The sequence below is a fragment of the Odontesthes bonariensis genome, chromosome 10, assembly GCF_027942865.1.
Source record: "Odontesthes bonariensis isolate fOdoBon6 chromosome 10, fOdoBon6.hap1, whole genome shotgun sequence".
Lineage (NCBI taxonomy): Eukaryota > Metazoa > Chordata > Actinopteri > Atheriniformes > Atherinopsidae > Odontesthes > Odontesthes bonariensis.
Window position 1 is genome coordinate 17,416,807 of NC_134515.1, and position 19,512 is coordinate 17,436,318.

The 19,512-nt window shown below is 41.5% G+C and overlaps 1 protein-coding gene across 4 annotated transcripts; it reads right to left on the reverse strand.

Annotated features, from left to right (window-relative positions):
- Nucleotides 1–5,837: 5,837 nt before the first annotated feature.
- On the reverse strand, nt 5,838–19,323 carry klhl17 (kelch-like family member 17). 4 transcript variants are annotated; one of them, XM_075476555.1, is made up of 13 exons: nt 19,142–19,323; nt 18,353–18,489; nt 16,479–16,743; nt 15,720–15,841; nt 15,385–15,606; nt 11,694–11,810; nt 11,336–11,549; nt 11,062–11,206; nt 10,671–10,838; nt 10,418–10,506; nt 10,195–10,268; nt 9,867–10,048; nt 5,838–8,393 (listed from the first exon to the last, which is right to left on the reverse strand). In XM_075476555.1, exons 3-13 carry the CDS (start codon nt 16,690–16,692, stop codon nt 8,165–8,167), a joined length of 1,776 nt encoding a protein of 591 aa, XP_075332670.1. In that variant the 5' UTR covers nt 16,693–16,743; nt 18,353–18,489; nt 19,142–19,323; the 3' UTR covers nt 5,838–8,164. The 4 variants fall into 4 exon arrangements, with proteins under 4 accessions (XP_075332670.1, XP_075332671.1, XP_075332669.1 ...); XM_075476556.1 differs by lacking the exon at nt 18,353–18,489 and having other exon boundaries at nt 19,142–19,283; XM_075476554.1 differs by lacking the exon at nt 19,142–19,323 and having other exon boundaries at nt 18,353–19,012.
- Nucleotides 19,324–19,512: the final 189 nt, after the last annotated feature.

Here is a 19,512-nt window from a genome sequence, read left to right on the forward strand (position 1 = left end):
ACTCACTAATGTTTAAGTGTGAATGTTGATGAAGATTTTTTTGGTCATATTCACAACATCTTCTGTACATTTTTGCACCAAATTAAACCAGAAACAGTGAAGAGGAAACAATGTCAACTGTAATTTCCTCTGGTTACAAAACATCTTGCTACCATGCAGTGTGATAACAGCATATGACAGATGACACTTTAGCCTTAAAAACTCCTTAAGAGTTTAATTTTTTTTGTTGAAAAGTAATCTCAATAGTCAGTTGAGGATTACTGTGTTCACTGAACCTCAGCCAGCGATTTTTTAGTAGAGGTCACTTTCGTTTTCACGAATGGAACATTTTTCCATTCCGGTTCTGCATCATCCAGGAAAATCAGGATGAAGGCTTGAAAAAAGAAAAGAATGACTCACCTTTCTGCTCGCAAAAGTACCTAACCGTGGATTCCTAAGTACTTTCTGTCATACCTACACAGCTTCAGGTGAGTGTTTCCTGTTTGTGTCAATTTCCCATGAAAAACATTATCCATTGCTCAAGGCTTTCTCACGAATGAACAAAATCAACAATATTTTTCCATCCCTCGGTGCAACAACTGTACCAAACCGTGTCTTAACTTTGAGCACTTGACACATTTTCAAAACAGGAGACCTCTAAAATATTGACTGCATTTACCCTGTGCAGCAACTCCGAAGCAAGAAATACTAACAAAATATAACTCGAACTTTATACAAATATTGTTGCGTTAATATTTGATTACAAAATGTTAAAAGCAGTTTAGGTATGTACTAACATCCTAATGTACTTAACATTGTCATCATTTAAAAAAAAAAAAACATTTAAATGTTAGCACGTTTACATGATAACTATTGCTAATACACTTATTAATGCAATTAACATACGTATGTTAGCATAACTGTATTTTTTTTAAATAATACAAACATAGAACAGTTTGTTTGATTTTTAGCTTTTTTACATAAAGATATTAGCATGTTACCATAACTGCTGTGAGCTTTTCTAAACATAAGCTTGTTAACATAAATGTTTTTTTTTAGTTTTCTTTTAATCAATTTTATTTTCCACAATAAACACATTTTTTGTGATAACTGTGTGATAACTTATGGAATGAAGCCACTTTAGCAAGATAACCACGATCATCATTTAATGACATAATTGTTGGTGTATAAATATTGTGCAGGCTTTACTGCTTGTCGCTTTATGAAAATCGTTTCCAAATAAGGAAACCGTAGTGTTTAAAAATCAGGTATTTTATTATTTGGTATGTTTCCATTTTTCAGACCCACCTGCCAGTCTATCTTTGTAAAACAATCTTAATCCAGGTTTTCTTTAATTTCAAACCACCTATTTGATTTGATTGTATGTCTCAGATCTGCTCAAAAGAAGAAAATCTTTCCTATTCCTCTTTATTTCCTTTTCTCTCCGTGTGTGGTGGGTTGAGCTTTGGCTTTCCATGAGAGCCACTTGTGTTTATCTAGACTCAGGAGGTGACAGCACTGGTGCTAAAGTCACACCTCAGGCCACAAAAACAGAGTCTGGATACGAGGCCCCCAACATCAGGTGTCCAACAGAGAATCTTATGTGCCAACGTTCTCACGCTGAATGACCGTAAAGAAACCTTAATTGGGCACTGGCCCTCCTTTGAAGGTAAGATCAGTCAGGCTCAGTTTCTAAACTCTTAAACTGCACAGTCAAATGATTATGGTGGACAAATTAAATGAAGGACTGCACGTGGTATGGTGGTTAGCACGGTTTGCTCACAGCGAGAGGTTCACAGTTTCAACTCCTGACTGGGGCCTTTCTGTGTGGAGTTTGCATGTTGTCCCCGTGTATGCGTGGGTTCTCTCTGGCTTCCTCCCACTGTCCAGAAACATGCATGTTAGGTTAATTGGTGTCTCTGAAATTGTCCTTAGGAGTGAGTGTGGTTGTTTGTCTCTGTGTGGCCCTGTGATGGAATGGCGACTTGTCCAGGGTGCCCGATGACCACTGGGATAGGCTCCAGCTCCCCCCTGATCCGACTGGCGGATTAAGCAGGTACAGAAAATGGATGGATGGAAATTAAATTAAAGCCTTTGCAGTCTCCCAGTATGGAGGTAATTGCCCAGAGTGCTCCATTTACCACTGGCACCACTGTTGACCTCACTGCCCCCTTTTCAACTTCCTTCTCGACGCAACTATCACTTTGAATTGCTAAATCTATCACTACTGCCTTCTTCTGTAGTTAAGTCAACCACCACGATGTCTGCTGGTCCAATACCAGTCAGAATCTTAGCTTTTTCATTTTCCACCAAAATATCTCCCACTTTGACTTTGGGACTTCCAACCCATACTCAGGACAGATGCGCCTGTACACTATTCCAACCACATATATGTATGTACGGTATATATATCCTGAAGCCCAAAAATGCTCACGTGCAGATGCATACATGGACACTTACATGCCCCATACATGTGCAGGTCAGGTGTAGAAGAATCTACTTCAAACTGTCACAACAAATTGGAATGGACTTGTCTACACGTTGTGTAAAGTCAATGCAACATAGCCCCCACTTATGGTTGGTGTAGTGTAGTGTGCTTGAAAGATGCATGTCCAATACGAGGTAGATGGGGATTTATTGAATGAGGCATACCACGCATGCACACTATGAAGTCTGCACCACCACAAAAAAGGGTCTGATATGCAAATGTATATCTTGCAAACACCATTTGATATTACTTTGATCAAGGGGCACCTAGTTGCATTATTGAGCCCTGAAGATATCAGTCAAGAAATAAATATCACTCAATATACAATGCAAACAAATTACACGGCCCATGCAATGATCAGAATGGAGTTTAGAAATAAATATGTATCCTCATACTTTCCTTTCATTAAATATCATCAGAGGCTTACTTTATTTGACCTTTCTATTACTTCACACTCCATTTTATTGAACTTCTTTCTTCATTTTCCTGTTTTTTGGGTCTTGACCAACACATATACCTAATTTACCATCTAGTTTCTTTGTCTTTCTTCAGGTGGACAAACATTTCTTCAAGAAAATTTGAAAGTAGTTTTGCAAGGATTGTCAAATATCCCGCAGAACTGATACATTATTTATTGTTCTCCAAAGTAAAGCTGCCTTTTAAATGCTGATTTACAGTAGTTACTACACCGCCTTCTCTTGGAAGCATAAAAGCCTTTTTAAATTCCAAACACACTATTATGAGGCGTAACAAGTTTTTATTGGGATGAAAGATTTTTCATTAGAAGCCCACAGAACCTTTCAATAGTAGCAGGTCAAAAGATGTATGAGTCTTTCACAGTAGGGGAATCGGACGAGTTGACACTTTGGTCTTTACAGAGAGGGTGACAACATCGTCGTGGCCTGATAAGGCCAGATGCTGACACCAGGAGAAAGAGGAGAGGCTGTGGTGGTTGGAATGCTGGGAGGACAGACAGCCTCCCCCAGATAAGGTGCAGGAGCTCCTACAGAGTGAGCACATTCGTCTAGACGGGTGTAAACTCTTTGATATACTCATAGCAAAGGAGGTAACCCGCAGCTATCTATTAGAGATGGACACCCACTGATTGAATTTTAACACATGTACTTGCACACATATCAAAGTGACATCAACACAGTTTTAAGTGCATCTTTTAAAGGAATTTTCTCATTGATAAGTAACAGTCTGCAAACATTTACAGTACATGTATATAAAATCAGTAAAATCGGTCCACAGCTAATATTTGCAAAGTCCTCACTGTCTTACCAGTTTGATCAAGCATTATCATGCTTCAAGTATTGGAACTACAATTTCCCAGTTTTGTGGGTTGCAATGAAGCCAGAAAGTTATATGTTACAAATGATGCCCCCTTTGTTTTTTTACCCTACATTTGCTTATTTTTTGGCCTCTTGTCACATTGAAAGTATGCAAAATGAGGTATTCCTGTTTACATTGCTGCCATAGATGTTCAGACAACTATCTCTGAAATGCTGATCATGCAGGATAATGTTGATATTCAGGCCACATGTCGAAGTGTCCTTGGGCAAAACACCGAACCCAACGTTGCCTATCAATGCCTATTGATGCGTCCATCAGCGTATGAATGATTACAACAAAAAGAAAAAGCACTGTATAGCGTGCTGTATGAGTGTGTGAGTGTGTGAGTGAATGGTTGAATGTGACATGTCGTGTGAAAGCTTTGAGTATTTATATGAGAAAAAAAAACATGTTTGAACAACCGTTGTTGCTGAGCGCTCCACTTGCTGTTGGATTTCAATTGACTGGAATAAACAGAAACTTATAACAAACATTTTTTTAAATCTATAGGATAACTTTCAGGAAGTTAGGAAAAAGTCTGTCAGTGAGTTTTGTTTATTCTTGTTTTTCTCTTTGAAAGCTTCAGAGGAAAACCATTACAGTGATAGCATCAGTTAACATTGTAAAGTGAAATGTCTCAGCTTAATAACCTCTCGCAGTATGGCAGTGCTACATGGCATATTTTGTAAAAGAGGACCTGCAACATTTGCAGATATAAACGGAGCTTTCAAAGGTAACGAAAATGAAGTATTTCTTGTTAAGCTTCACCATATCACAGACTATGAACCATGAACTGCTTTTTATTGTAGAACCGTGACCAATTTTTCTCTACATTCGGTTAAGTGTCAAGTCATATCTTTATAATCTTTTGTTGTTTTTATGGATTTTAAATAAACTATTGAGAAATCTCCCTGTTTGTATACATACATACAATACATATATATACATATATATATATATATATATAATGCTTCTCCACTTCCTGTTTGGTAGCATGAGGAAATCAAAAATCCATAAATAACACTTCTAAGGCTTTATCGGAAGATCGTCTGTGCCAATTCTGGCAAAGATTGTAAACAAAAAAAAATGTGCACAAACCTATTTTCAACTAAGACCCACTGGGGACGCAACAGTTCTTCCTGAGGAAAAAAGATAAACCACCTGTACTCGACTGTTTGATAGGGTTGAATTTCACTTGAATATAAAAGCTGCATGGCTCGCTTATAACATTCACATTTCCGTCGTTCCTAATACAGTTATAACCGGAACCAAAGCATTAACCGGGCTGCTATTACATTTGACATTACACTTTTGTACAAACAGACAGGGCAAGCGTATAATTTGACTTGTGTAATCATGTTAGCTTCATTTTTTGCTTTTTGGTAGATCATATTATTGTCAGACAGTGAGGCTAACTTTAACCCCCCCCATTTCCTGAATTATCCCTAAGCTTAAGAAACACCTGAAGCTCCATATGTATCTTACAGAGACCTACTGTAGTGTCAATCAGTCCATTTCATCTGCGATCCCTGCATAAACATTTGGAGTATCAAAAATCTTTTTGCTCTTTCCATCTAATCTCACACATTTAGCTAAGCCACAGCATACACGCACATACTCGTTTTCCCATGTTGTCCCTTTTCACCCCACACTCAGTATTCGGCCCATGTTTGTATGTGTTTTGGGAGAACAGGACTTCATCTGGCTGAGTGTTTGCAGGAGCAGCCACAGGTGTGAATGCCATGTGACTGAGGTCAAGAAGAGTAAAGTGAGAGTGTTCAGCTGTCTGCTTAGATCACTGTGAAAGAGGAGTATGTTTGGAAGTTACCAAGGAACTGTGTACAGCGAAACAACCGACAACCTCAGTTTGCAACAATCTCTGGTGCTTGCATTTTCAAATGTAATTTAGCTGCGTCTCCTATCCAGAGTTGCATTTGTTTACATGTGAAGGGCTATAACCTCAGTTACGGAGCATGCTGTCAGTTGTGTTTCAACCTGTAAAGTCTGTTCAATCACATCAGGACAGTTGTCACATTTGAAAACATCTTTATTTAATCTTTTGAAGTGGTATTGCTCCATTTCGCAATAGTGCAAAATTCAATATTTTTGAAATATATCATAAATAACAAAGATATAATAAATAAACAAGTATCACCACATTAACCACAAACTAAAAAAAAAAGCTACAGTCACACTGAAATTGCACAAATGGAATTAAGATAACTTGAGCAGTCTTTTTATGTTCGTTTCAATTAGCAGAACAGAGGCCAAAGTCTTGTGTGGTTTTGTGCACCTTTGTCTTAAATTCTGTCCCTGACTCTCTTGGACTTTACTGAATAACAGCATCTCAATAAGGCCACCACTGCTTCAATTCTGCCACAACCCCTCCTGCACATAAAGCAAAGTAGTTTCAGGAAAAAAAAAACCAGGATCAACTAAATCCTTTAAAATAAGGAGAAAAGGCAACTTCTTAGAAGTCTGGAATGGTATCACTGCACTGCACGGTGAGCTGAACTGAACCCAGATACTGACTCATAACCGAGTCAAAAATATTCAGTGATCCATTTATGTTAGACAAAGCAGATTCACTGGTGGAACTACCCACCACAAACTCTGTAGCTGGTAGGACTGTGGTTAATTATGCTGTCCTTTCTAGTTCAGCTTTGTTCCTGTAGAATTATATCAGTTTAAACAACATGGTAACAATACGAAGGACATATGACAGCCCAAAATGTCAGTGACATCACTTATCAGTTGGTGTTTGTGTAAACTAGTTCTTTAATTGGATTGGAAGCCTTCATGTCAAAAAGATCATTTCACTCCATTTCTGCTAAATGATTTCAAAATGGATTTGAAGACAATATGGAGTCCTCTCATTAACTGGTCAACAGGTCTACCAGCGACTAAAGCCTTTTTCACAAATGTAGCGGACATGAGGTACAGTGTCATGTGAGATCATGCTTGTGGCAGTGAAACATTAAGAAATGCAAATAAAATGCCGCAATCAGTCCTCCTAAACTCAACAGCTACCTCTTTCGAGCCAAGACATTCTCTTTGTCATTTCCACCGACGATATGCACAACAAACATCCAAATAAATATATATTAAAAAAAAATTAAAAAAAAAAACTCTTAAATAGGCATGTCTTGGGTCTGTTTCCTTTTGTGAGCATCTTTGAAACAGAATATATTAGATTCTATAAATATTTATAGTTCAACTTAATTCTCTGTTTACATATAAAAAGGATCCAAACTCATTTACAGTTCTGAGGGCTAAGCTCGTCTATGTTGTTGGTGTCCATGCGCTCCTGCAGTGTGAAATGGGTTTATAACGTTGCCCGTTACTGCCACCTAGCGTGGCAAAGCAGAACTACAACATTTATCTTCACGGGAGTCTGTGCCAATATGTAAACATGCATGGTACAACCACTAAAACGCTACATTCCAAAAGTAAAATCATTCAGTTTCTCTTTTTTTTATACATTATTGCAAAAACTCCTGACATCAAAGAAAAGCCTTGCAGAGGACGACATCGAACCGAAAACATTTACAACACACACGGCGGAGTTGAGATGTTTGACAAGCCGACTTTTCACGGTCAGTGTGTCAAACACTTATCTTGTTGGGCAAGAAAAAAAAAAAGTCATGTCTTTTTCCAGAAATATACCTTGAAGAATGAGGGCGGTGGTATATGTATGGCGGAGATAAACAGTGGACCCTCGGGCATTGAGACCAGATACAGTGCAATCAGAATGAGCAGCAAGATGGTAAACTGCAGCCCAAAAGGAAATGTTCATAAAAGATACATCTTAAAGGATTGTTAGTATAATTATTTTAATTTAGCTTAGCCAAAGCTGAGTGCAGGGTTTCTTTTGCCCTTAGAACCTCATTTTCTTGCCATCCATCAATATTTTGATGAGAATTATGTTTTTCTGTGCAGAAGTGCACTGGATCTTAAATCTCTCCAGATTTTTGAAGAATTTCCTTGCCGATTGCTCGTAAAAGAGGAGTTGTTTGTGGAATATACAGAATGTGAACATTTAGAATGCTTCATATAACAGCTTTAAAAAAAAAAAAGAAACTGTTTTAATATTTAGAATGAGGTTCATTGCTTTTTTAAAATTATTTTTTTAATCATAGCGGGCTCACTTGCTGCTAATTCTGAAGCGTACTGCACCAAGCCAGGGGCCTCCTTCCCTCTGTCCTACTTTCTTTCCCTCCCCTCCACACATTTACCTGACCTCTCCCAACACTCTTACTCTTCCTCCTCCTCCACGTCTCAAACCGAACAATTGCGTCTTTTCCCAGAGCCAGCCGGGGTTGTAGCAGCAGAGGCTGAGGTCAGCCAAACGGTGACCCCGTGTCAAAGGCTGGTGGAAGAAACCGAGAGGGTGGGTGAGGAAGGTGGTGGAAAGTTCAGAAGCTCCAGCACTGCCACGCCCACGCTGCTGCGCCGTGTGAACATGCAGGAGGCTGCCACCCATTTGTTGCTGCGGGGGTTGTACTTCTCGATGGAGTTGAGACTTGAGCTGCCATCGTTACCTCCCACTGCGTATAACCAGCCATCCATTGCCACCAGGTCATGAGTGCTCCTAGAAGAAAAAAGAAGAATAGATCTAAATTCTCGGTATCTTAATAAACAATATCAAAGTTCAGTTCATTGACCCCCGTCTGGATTAATTAATATCCTCTATGTGATCTGCTCAATGTAGCCGACTCCAGATTTAGGACGTGTGTAGCTTGGTTTAGATGGTAGGAAGTGCCAAAAATAGTTAATTATGTTCTTTTTCAAAACACAACTCAGAACATCACAATCCATTGAGATTGGTTCTGACCAAGAGGCTTTTTACTATATTAATATGTATAAAGAGGTTTAAAAGCAGAAACAGATTATTGATCAATACAGTGTAATGTTTAGAACTGCGTAAATGGAGCCTCTCAGCAACCAGATAGGCTGCGCACTCAAAGCCTCGCATGCGTTATTCATGGAGCTGCACAGTCAACTGTTGTCAGGTTTTCCTGTTCCTACATTATTCTGACTCACCCACAACCAAGTGTGTGTGTGTGTGTGTGTGTGTGTGTGTGTGTACAAGTGTATCTGCTGATGTGATCACAAAGACTGCTATGTCTCCAAATCTCCCTGATGCAGATCCTGTAACAGTGCAATGCTGTTAAGTGTTTGCATGGGTGCCAGCGATGAGTCACGCCGTACGACAAGTTTTAGCTTTTATCCACTAAGAAATAAGAAAATATGGACTTTTTGGGGGATTTTCATGTTCATGTCTTAAGAAAGTTTAAGCAGTAAAGAAGACATATAAAAGCCTCAAATCCTTTGCCTTGTACAAGGAGGATTTGGCACAGAACAACAACAAAAAAAAAATTGCAAAGGGCATTGGCTTTTGGCAAGCCTCAGATAAACAGCCGTTCTGGTTTTATTCAACTTTACTTTCTCACACAGTAAAAACTATCAGGACAAAACAGTTTAGACTATTTTTCACCAAACAGTTGGCATATCATTAGAAAGGGGCATTGGATTAGAAAGACTTTAGTTAGTCTGAAGTTAGTTTGAAGACGTGAAAGCCTATTCAGCATCTCATTTCTGTGACTTAAAGCCCTTCAAATGGGGAAGCGGAACTGGGTCATCTTATTGGCCCAGCTGACGAAGGTGTGCTTCATTTAATTAAATTCCCTGGACTCATCACAGGTCATTTGTCATCTCCTCTCCCACATTTTCACTTTTGTATTTTTTTTTTTTTTGTCCTTTTCCCTTCAAAACATGACCAGTAAACATAGTGCAACATATAGACCATGTATTCTACTGATTACAGTATAACCATATGCTAATGAGTGAATGAACTTGAGAAATCTCCACTTTTGTAATAATAAATTTGGCTAAAAGCGGCTTCCTTACTGGCTTAGAGGGTCTACAAACATGTTGCCCACATTGTTTACAGGCGGTAGACTTTACTTCACCACTGCTCGTGTTAGAACTGTTTGGAAAGTCCCTGGACCTGAACTTGCCATTTGCGTTTGTGCTTAAAATGAATTCTGGCTTGCAGGCTGACCTGCGTATGTTCATGGGGGAGACTCCTTCCCAGGTGTTGGTCTTGGGGTTAAACCGCTCCACTGAGTTCAGGCAGCTGGTGCCGTCATTGCCTCCAGCGACGTACAGCATGCCGTCCAGCACAGCAACCCCTGCACTGCTGCGCCTACTCAGCATGTTGGCAATGGCTGTCCACGTGTTACTCTGTTCATCAAATTAAGAAAGTGAGCAATAGCGACATGTTCATCCTCCGGATTCAGCTGCCGTGTATCATTTTTTCAACAACATTCAGTGGAGCTGAGCCTGGTAACAAACAAGTTATTTTGAAAATAAATTTAACAGCTGCTTACTTGAGGGTCATATTTCTCCACCGTTGCCAGATGTGAGGAGCTGTCATAACCCCCTACTGCGTACAAGCTGCCATCTGCAGGGGAAAGGGGAGTAAATACTGAGAAGTAAATACAGTCAAATACCAAGATGGCAACTCCCAGTTGATTTCTGATATTTTAATGTGAAATCTAAACATGCAGTAAAACAGCTTATCTAAACATTTTTTTTCTCGCAAGTTCCTACCCAGAGTTGCAACCCGAACATATCGCCTCCGGGTGCTCATAGCAGCAATTGAGGTCCATGTACTGGTCAGAGGGTCATAGCGCTCTGCACTGAAACAGAGAAAAATTATTTACAATAATGACTCTACAAGACTTCAATTTACCGCTGACAAGTCAACATGTCATAGAAAATGAAAAAACAAATGTGTATTTAATTTAGATTTGAATTATCACAATTCTTCGCTTTTATCATCAAAATGTAAGTCCGTGTGTACCTGTTGAGACAGGAAGCGCCGTCATAACCTCCAGCAGCGTACAGCAAGCCGTGCAGAACAGCTACACCCAAACAGCTCCGTCTCGTTCCCATGGAAACCTCCGGTTGCCAGGAGTTGGTGATGGGGTCGTAGGACTCCACAGTTGCAAGGTCTGAGGTGCCATCATACCTTAAGGGAAATGTGGATGGAAAAGGTTTGGACTGAAGTGTCAGCATGTTGACTTGATTAATCTCTGAGCAAATATTGCATTGATTGCATGGCCAGCAGCCATGTTAAATACACAGTTTGCACAGAGGAAAGCTATTAACAGCTTTAGTAAGAGATGAAGTGGTGTTCCTGGGAATATTAACCTGTCTGAATAAGGGTAAACACTACATTTATCATAACTCACCCTCCAACTGCGTAGAGTCTGTTCCCAATGGCTGCCACACCCACCCGAGCCCGCCGTGTGGACATGGAGGCCACCATGTGCCAGCGATCCGTCCTGGTGTCATACGCCTCGCAGTCTCCATGGATGGCAAACAAGCTGCCACCACCTGAGATACAAACACCATGGAAACCACAACCATGTTAATGTTGTTACGTTTCATTGCAGACATGAGAAAAAAGATGATTCATGTGTGGTCTAAAAGTACCCTAATGGGTACCTTCGGGGGCACACTGACCAACGGCGAAGAGCACAGGGCTGGCGCCCTCACAGCGTCGTGGGCGTGTCCGGCTGTTGCTTAGGACTCCCCTCTGCTCGGGCATCAGATGGTACTTCAGAGCTTCTATCAGGAGATCCTTGCACTCCGAGTGGTGACGGACCAGTAGCTCTGTGTCAACGTTGCTCATCAGAAAGTCTCGCTTCAGCAGAGGCAGCCGCACACACTTCATCAGCTGATGGGGACAGCCGGAGGGTGTGTGGGTGAGTTGAGGTAAAGAGGAACAGAGAAAATGATGTTGGAGGAGTTATAAATATGCAAACAAAAATCAGTGTGTGGGCTGAGAAATCCTCTCCAGTGACAGGATTAAAAGACTCACCCAAGGTACATGTTGCCTGCGTCCATCTATATCATGTTTCACCCAGCTCAACACGGCTCGGTACACCTCCTCTTCAGATGGCACATTGAGATTGTCACTAGAGATCAAATCCAGGACCTGTATGGAAAGGGCAGGGCCGATGAATATAACTGTTTTACATAATAATTTAACAAAAATTCAAAACAAATGCCTTTCAGCTTCAACTATTAATAAGCTTTTGCAGAAGTGTTTGCCTCTGACACAAGGAGAAACAGAAATACGACAGTGAAAGCTTCTCAGCCAGACATGTCAACACACAGGAAGTGCACTGCACTGGCCAGAAACAGTACGAGTTCCTGTAGGTTGCTTCTAATGTCGACCCAACAACTTCCTCTCCTTGTTGGTCCTTGCTTTGCTTGGTTTGTCCAACAAAATGTCTTCGAAATGACGCTCAAATAGAATCAGTCGATTGAAAATAAACTTGACAATGCACAAACATTAATGCTTATTTTATGTTCTGCAAGTGTAGTTCCGCTATATATCTTAGGCTGCCATTACTTGTGCATGTGTGTATGTGTGGTACGACAAATGCTGCAACCCGAGTGGCTGGCTGGCACTGTTCCCAGATCAAATCTAAGCTGGTGCAGCAGGGAGGGAACAGAGCAGACAGCTGCTGTTCCTGCCGCCCTGCCTGGCCGGAGCAGGACCATACTTAGCAGCCCCCATTAATCCACAGTCACACAGAGAGAGACTGCTGTTGCCCCACCCTGCAGTCACTCCTACATCTGCATGCACATACTGCATCAAAGTGTGCATTTTGTGCAGAGGACATATAAAAGAGAACAGGCCCGTGTGATAACTATCCTTGTACTGTAGGATGGCAGCGAGAATGAGGGAGATTTGATTGACGGGTTACATCTACATCTAGATGCTTAAGATGTCTTTATGCACCATAAAATGCAATTAGGATGCGACTATCGTGCTTCAAAATGTCACGTGTGATGCTGCATCAGTGAAACATCCACCGAGCTGACTAGTCATGATCGTGTCATGCTTTTCCACTTCCCTCACAGAGGATGGAAGAAAATAAGGGACACATTTCACAGCTCCATGAGCTCCGAGTCCTTTCGAGCAGCCAGGACATTTATGACGGCCACAAAACAGCTGCAGAAAGAATGGGGCAGGAAGCCAAGGGGAAGAGAGAAGAATTGAATCGAAGAAAATGTTCTATTTTTAATCTGCTTTAATGCAGCTTAACTTTTGCTGTTTTAATGGACTGTGCCCACACGCTGGCTGCAGATTCAGTGCGAGGGCTTTTGAAGGCCAGAAACAGAGTGAGGCTCAGTGTTTTACTCCCATGGAGCACCGTGACTTCACTGTAGTTTTAGCGAGATGAGAACATAAAGTGAGAGTGATACCAGCTGCTGTTTGTTGCCATTTACTTCACTGTCAGCTGAAAAAGGATCAACAGGCATTTGTTCCAAAAGACATAATGTCATGAAACATGAAATTAATACAGAGCTTGGTGATAAATTCTGACATTGGGAAGTCATTAAACAGAAGTCAAACACAACGCAAGCCTTTCAAAAAAGGAAAAATAAACAAATAAACCCATTTGCAAATTGCTCATTAAATAAATTTAATTTTAACTGGAGTTCAAAATAGACACAAAGATGTTTAAATTATCATACTGAAACTGGAGGCTTAATCAACTCCAGTCATCGATTTTTACATCAGAATTGTGCATAAGCTCTGTTTGGGCGCGAGCTTCAGTCCCCCGGGTAGATTTTGGGTGTTATTTAATAACAAAGTCTTTGTCCGGGCAGGTTATTCAGGTATATTTACACTGCATTAACTTTCTCCAGGCAACACTTGGGTGCTCTCTCCAGTCCTTTCTGGAGAATCAGGTGCTTTCTGAAGGTACGGGGGCCTTCAAGGTGGAGCTCATAGTCCTGGCATTATTCATATTTGCAAAGATTTTGTTCTGCTTGTAGTTCGTGATCGATAAAATTCAGGCTAGGAGTTTCAATGACTGTGGAATCTTTTGGCCATGACTTTGATGCCCACACCTGCATAGTACCAAATTCAGAATGAACTATCACGGTTTCTATAGTAGACTAATTTATTTCATCTTCATAGGAATTAGATTTTCCTGGTTCTAGCAAAGGCTTTTTTTCCTAGTAACATCCTGTTCACTAGATTGACATCAAGACCCTTTATACAAGAAAATAGACATCATTATGCAGTTTCTTCTTCTTCTTCTTCTTCTTTTTTCGTGTAAACTTGGGTGCACCTGCTGCACAAGGCCACTGACTTGTTTTCCACTGCCAGGAGCAATGTGCTTACACTCAGATGGCTGATAACCCTGAACACAACTATAAATAAAAATGGAATGCATTCGACTATCCCACAGGCTGTGGTGGACCACAACTTCTAATAAACATGACTTTCTGTTTAATATTTTCGACTGGACTGTGGGAGTCGGGTCTACAGAGTAAATCTAAGCGCGCCAGCAGCCAGCGGCCGTGTGGAGGGGTGAAACTGATCCACGGCATATCTTTTTATCCCCAGGTCGGTTCTCCCGGGTGCCTAAGAGCCTCCATGACACAAGCTTAAACCAGTAACTGTGTGTTTTTAAAACTTATCTCAGGGTTGTCCTCACTCTGTGTGTGCTTTGGTGTCATCTTTAAGTCCCACTGGTGAGAGCTGGAGCCAACAAATACTGTGACATACTCATTTAAAGCAGGACCAATTGTAATCTTTCACACCAATGACCAAAATAAACCCCCAAAACAACAGATCTTAGATTTGTTTGTTTTTTTCCTTTTTTTTTTCTAGTGCAAAAGGGGCATCAGAAGACCACAGTGTAACCAAAACACTTCTGAACAGTTAAACAGGCAGTTTCACCTGCCAATATGTCAGTCAAACTAGCAACAACCACTGTCAGCTAGTAAAAGCTCCAGGGCCACACAACCCTGGAAGGATAAATGTGTACAACTAATGGTAGAGAGGTCTCCAAAAACTTCAGCTGAGGTTGGGAACAGTAAAATATGAGAGCCAAAATAGAGACCTTTATCGATGTATCAGAGGAGTAAACAGTGTTATTTGGTCTATAAACCGTAGAGCAGCTGCGAAAATGTCACCAGCTTCGCCTAATTACCACTTTCAGGACTGGAACCACAGTGTTGACACTGCTGAGCCCAGCTGATGAATAAGTGATAGTTTGGCTGAGTTGACATGCAAGATAAAGTATTCAGTGGCCGCACAGTTGGATGATAAAATGACAAGGGACAGTGATTGATGCAATAAGCATGGAACGGAAAAAAGAATGTAAAAAACAACAGCAGGCCCACAGCCACCTCCCTTACCTGTACTCTGTGGTAGAAATGAGGCTGTCATTGATTAACAATATGTGGGAAGTGTAAGCGCCAAGTGGTTATCCACAGGTTTAATAGTTGTCTTTCATGAATTCATAATTATTGGTAGTCATCTAAGAGCTGAGCAAATCAAGGAAAAGCAACAGAGTAGTGGTGACTGAACAAAACGACACTGCCGAGCTAATCTTAAGTAAATTACCCGTGTGACAGACACAGGGGGCTTTTTCCTGTGGACAGATTAACTACCAATTGTTTATGTCCCACCATGAAAACGCCACCGTTAAAACTCCCTCCGCAGAGGACACTGCAGGAAGCTGAGAGAGCGCCACCCCTACCTGTTTCAGTGGCAGGAGCATGAACTCCTCTGTCTTGGACACCTCCACAAAGTGCTGGAGCACATACTTGTGCGCCGACTTGAGGAGGTCACTGCAGGAGTGTGTGTCAGCGAAGCCTCGGATGCCCAGGCAATTAGAGGGGTCCAGCTGGCTGAGGAGGAACTTGCAGCAGGCATCCCTCACCCCATTCAGCTGCAGCAGGCTCGCTGCTGGGAGCAACGTCTGCGAAGAGTGCAATCACAGGCAGAAAAGCACAAAGTCCGTTTTTTTTTGGTGCTTTTATGGTGAATACGGGTCAAAATGCCATTCCATGAATCTGAAAACTTCGACTCTACCTGCACGTTGCCTTCCCCGACGACAATCTCTGCTGTGTAGGCGTACTGGACCAACTGCTCCAAAGCCTGAGAGTCGATGTCATGAAGGGTCACGTGGGTCTGCCGACTTTCAGACATCTCATCTGCATGACCACACAGAACATAAGCAGAAGCATTTTCACTGCAAATTATAACAGCTACAACTCTGGCTGATAAAAACCACCTCTGTACTCAGTCATGCTGACACATGGCATTTACTAACGTATACAGTGCTGCGGCTAAATGTCAGCACAGCTCATTTGTTGCCATATTTTTAATCGGTGTTTTTAGTGAGCGAGATTTTTAAAATTCCAGCCGGAGTATCTAGGAAGGTTCTACATCAACTCACAAACACAGATACTGAGCTTTTCTGTTATATTTCAATAGTCCTATTAGTGACTGGTTCAGATGGGAGGACGTCCAGTAGCTGAGTCTCCAAACAAAGGAGACACACTGTATAATCATAAAAGGTCTAGGTTCGGTAGGAAATCGGAAACTCACACAACTTCTCTGACTACCTGTCCACCAGATAATGGGAAGGAAATTATATCAACTACAACTCATGAAATGACCTTGACTGTGCACAAAGGTTTGAGTCATCAAACCCCAACAATAGAGCAAAATAATGTGAAGCTTGATGTCAGAGCTTAGGCTGTATGTGCCACGTGCTGATCTTCAGGAATATCAGGTACAAAAAGGCCAGAACAGGCTGTCTGTATGGCATTAAGTCCAAAAACTTACTGGTAAACATAGCGTGGAAGTAGGGGCTGCAGGAAGCCAGCACCACTTTGTGTGCCTTGATTTCTTTGTTGGAGACATGGAGCACAATGTCACAAAGCAGGGCACGCTGTCGCATCCTGTTCATGGACACGAAGGAGTCGTGGTAGTGGCGCTTTGAGTTGTGCGAGATGCTGTGGCCGTCACGGTTGAGCAGCTGCATGCCCCCCTCCATCATGGTGCCTGATGTTGCAGCTGTGGGCTCCTGCCTGAGCCGCACTCTGGGCAACTGAAACATGAAGAAAACTGTTAAAACAAATGCCTCTGGCCTATTCATTTTTTTTCTTCTTTGGTTATTAGTAAAGTCTTGAGAGCTCCATTTACCTGCAAGAGGCAGATGTGTTGACAAGTGTCTTGAGCCATCATCTTATCTACTGTTACAGTTATAGAACCCACCCTGTCAGCTATGACGGGAGATCCTACCAGCATGGCAGAAAGTCTCAGTACAACTGCAAAGTGAAGCGACGTTGCTGGCCTGATTATTTGACACTAAATGTCAAGTGTGGTTAGATCTAAAGGCACTATTGCAAAAGCTGCTGTTGATTAATTTATTAAATTGCCTTGGCTTTTGTCATGGCTAAATACTTGCACCAGCATGTTGTGTGGACTCTGCCTTCCTAAAAGTTGTGTTATGAATATTTCAGATGTATGAATAAAGCACAGGCGTCCTCGCCTAGACGAACAAAATTGAAAGAAAACATGGCCTAAGACTCTCTGTGTTATTGTCAATAATGGAGCCTTAATCAAACAGAAACATGCCCCAGTGTATGGATAGAAAACCAATTAAAGAACCACTCTTTGGCCTTCCTTCCAACCCCCACACTTCTACTTTACACCAGTCACATGACTTACATAAGAATTACACCCCCTGACAAGACGAAAACACACACACACACATACATACATGCATGCAGGAGTGCACCACATTCTGAACCACCAAACGCACGCAGCCTCTCATACCATGTGGCTCACCATTTGAGTGAGTACATCGGTATGGTGTTGGAATAATCTGACCCTGTAGTGAAGCAGAATTTAAAATTCGAATTCATTTTTGACATTTGTCAATGAAAAGAAAGATTAGTACGAAAAATGACACAAGCCTAAAACATCCAGAACAAATGTGCAGCTCCAACAACCTTTATCGGGAGCGAATATTGACAAGTCTGAAGTCCAAGGAGCCCAACACACTGTTCAAACACAAAAGCATGATCCCTATAGGTGTTGGTTAAAGACACTGTTCACTGGGAGTCAGTGCATCACGACAATATCTCCCATCTGTTCTGTGTGTGCATGTGTGTGTGTGTGTCTCTCTCTCTGCTACACGTACACACTTTCCATCGTCCCACCACCATCTCAAATATCATCACAGCTGCCTGGCGACCAGCTCCAGGTTCCATTTTCCAAAACATAATAGACCTAAAACACACACCGGCTGTGCTCCTCTGTCAGGAAACAGTCTCCCCTCATGCCCAGAGGAATAACAATGAGACAATGCTGCAAACTGAAATATGCATACCCAGGAGTTTCACACAGATGTGACAACACAACTACCACGGTTTAGGCTAACAGAGTGAGGCACTTGTCTCGTTTCACCGGTCTCTTCACACAGGCTCTGCGGCTGATGTTTGACAGCATGTGGACAATCTTGTTGAAACACAGACGTTTCGAGCAAATGCATATTTCTAATCACACATCAGCCTCTTTAAACGATCCGAGGACACCCCAACCCCCACTCCACTTTCTTCTGTTTTTTTTTTTCTTCTTTTTCTTTAAATAACAGCAGCTATCAGCTGCAGCTGCTGCAGCAGCAATAGAGAATGAATGTGTCATTTCTTTACCGGTGGTTGTGTTGCAGTTATCCTTGGACACAGTGTCCTCCTCGAAGTGATGGGAGACAAATCAACAGCTGTCAGCGGTCAGCGGTCAGATTGGCCTAAAACTGGTGCTATCGTCTGGGTATCTGTCCATATTCTGACTACAACATAGGAAATATGAAGAAAGCCTCTGTTTTGTGCTGTGTGCATTGACGTCAGTGCAAAAAAAACTGCATGAAAGCTGACATCGGTTTGTTAAGGTAGCGCTATAACGGCCTTAGCTGGAAACAGCAACGCTGCCGGTGCTGTTTAAATCTAATTCTGTGGGGACAAAGGCACGCATACGTAATATATTGAAAGTTGTTTCACTCTTGCGATTTGCAAGCCCTTTACGATGCGTGTTCGTTTATCTAGTAATGTCACACAAAACGGCCTTAAACACCACCTTTTGTTTGGTTAGAGTACGGAAGTGCGTTCGATTAATACATCTTCACTGTCACAGAGGGCGGTGCTTAAGATACCAGCCCAATGGTTGGCCAGAACTTAATATATTCCGCATTTTGGTTAAAAAAAAAATCAAACACAAGCCAACAACTCATAAACACGGTGTTCAATAATGTATAGAACCTTTTCATTTCCGATTTTGAATATGATGAATAAGTCTAAATTGTGCATGTATCATTCTGTTATTACATGCAAACATTGTTATGGCTGTTTAAGTTAAAATGTCTCGCCTCCGTGTGTATTAGCCGGCTAGGCTAATAATATGACAAAAAAAAAACATAAGGAAAATTTAAAGCAGGTGGTTCTCACCCGCAGCCACTCTCGGTGTTGATATGACAGCAGTGATCTCTTCTGGTTTGTGAAATTGCCCAGGTGTGTGGTCGATTGCAGAAATACATCAAAAGCCAAAAATATTCCTGTCCGGATCCTCAGCCTCTTATGTCTCCTGAACGCAGCTGATCATTTAATTTAAACCTCACGTGCAGCATCAAAACACTAGTCTTGTTCTTGTCTGAGCATCTCTGGCTGTAAAATTTTAAGGTTGCCGTGAACGCCTCGCCATTTAGAAAAAAAAAAATCTCATTGTTTATCATTAACTTTGATTGTTTCACTTTTTGTTAAAAGCTAAGCAAAGGTGTCTCTCGGTGTTGGATGGAAAATAGTTTGGGTCCCGATAGTTA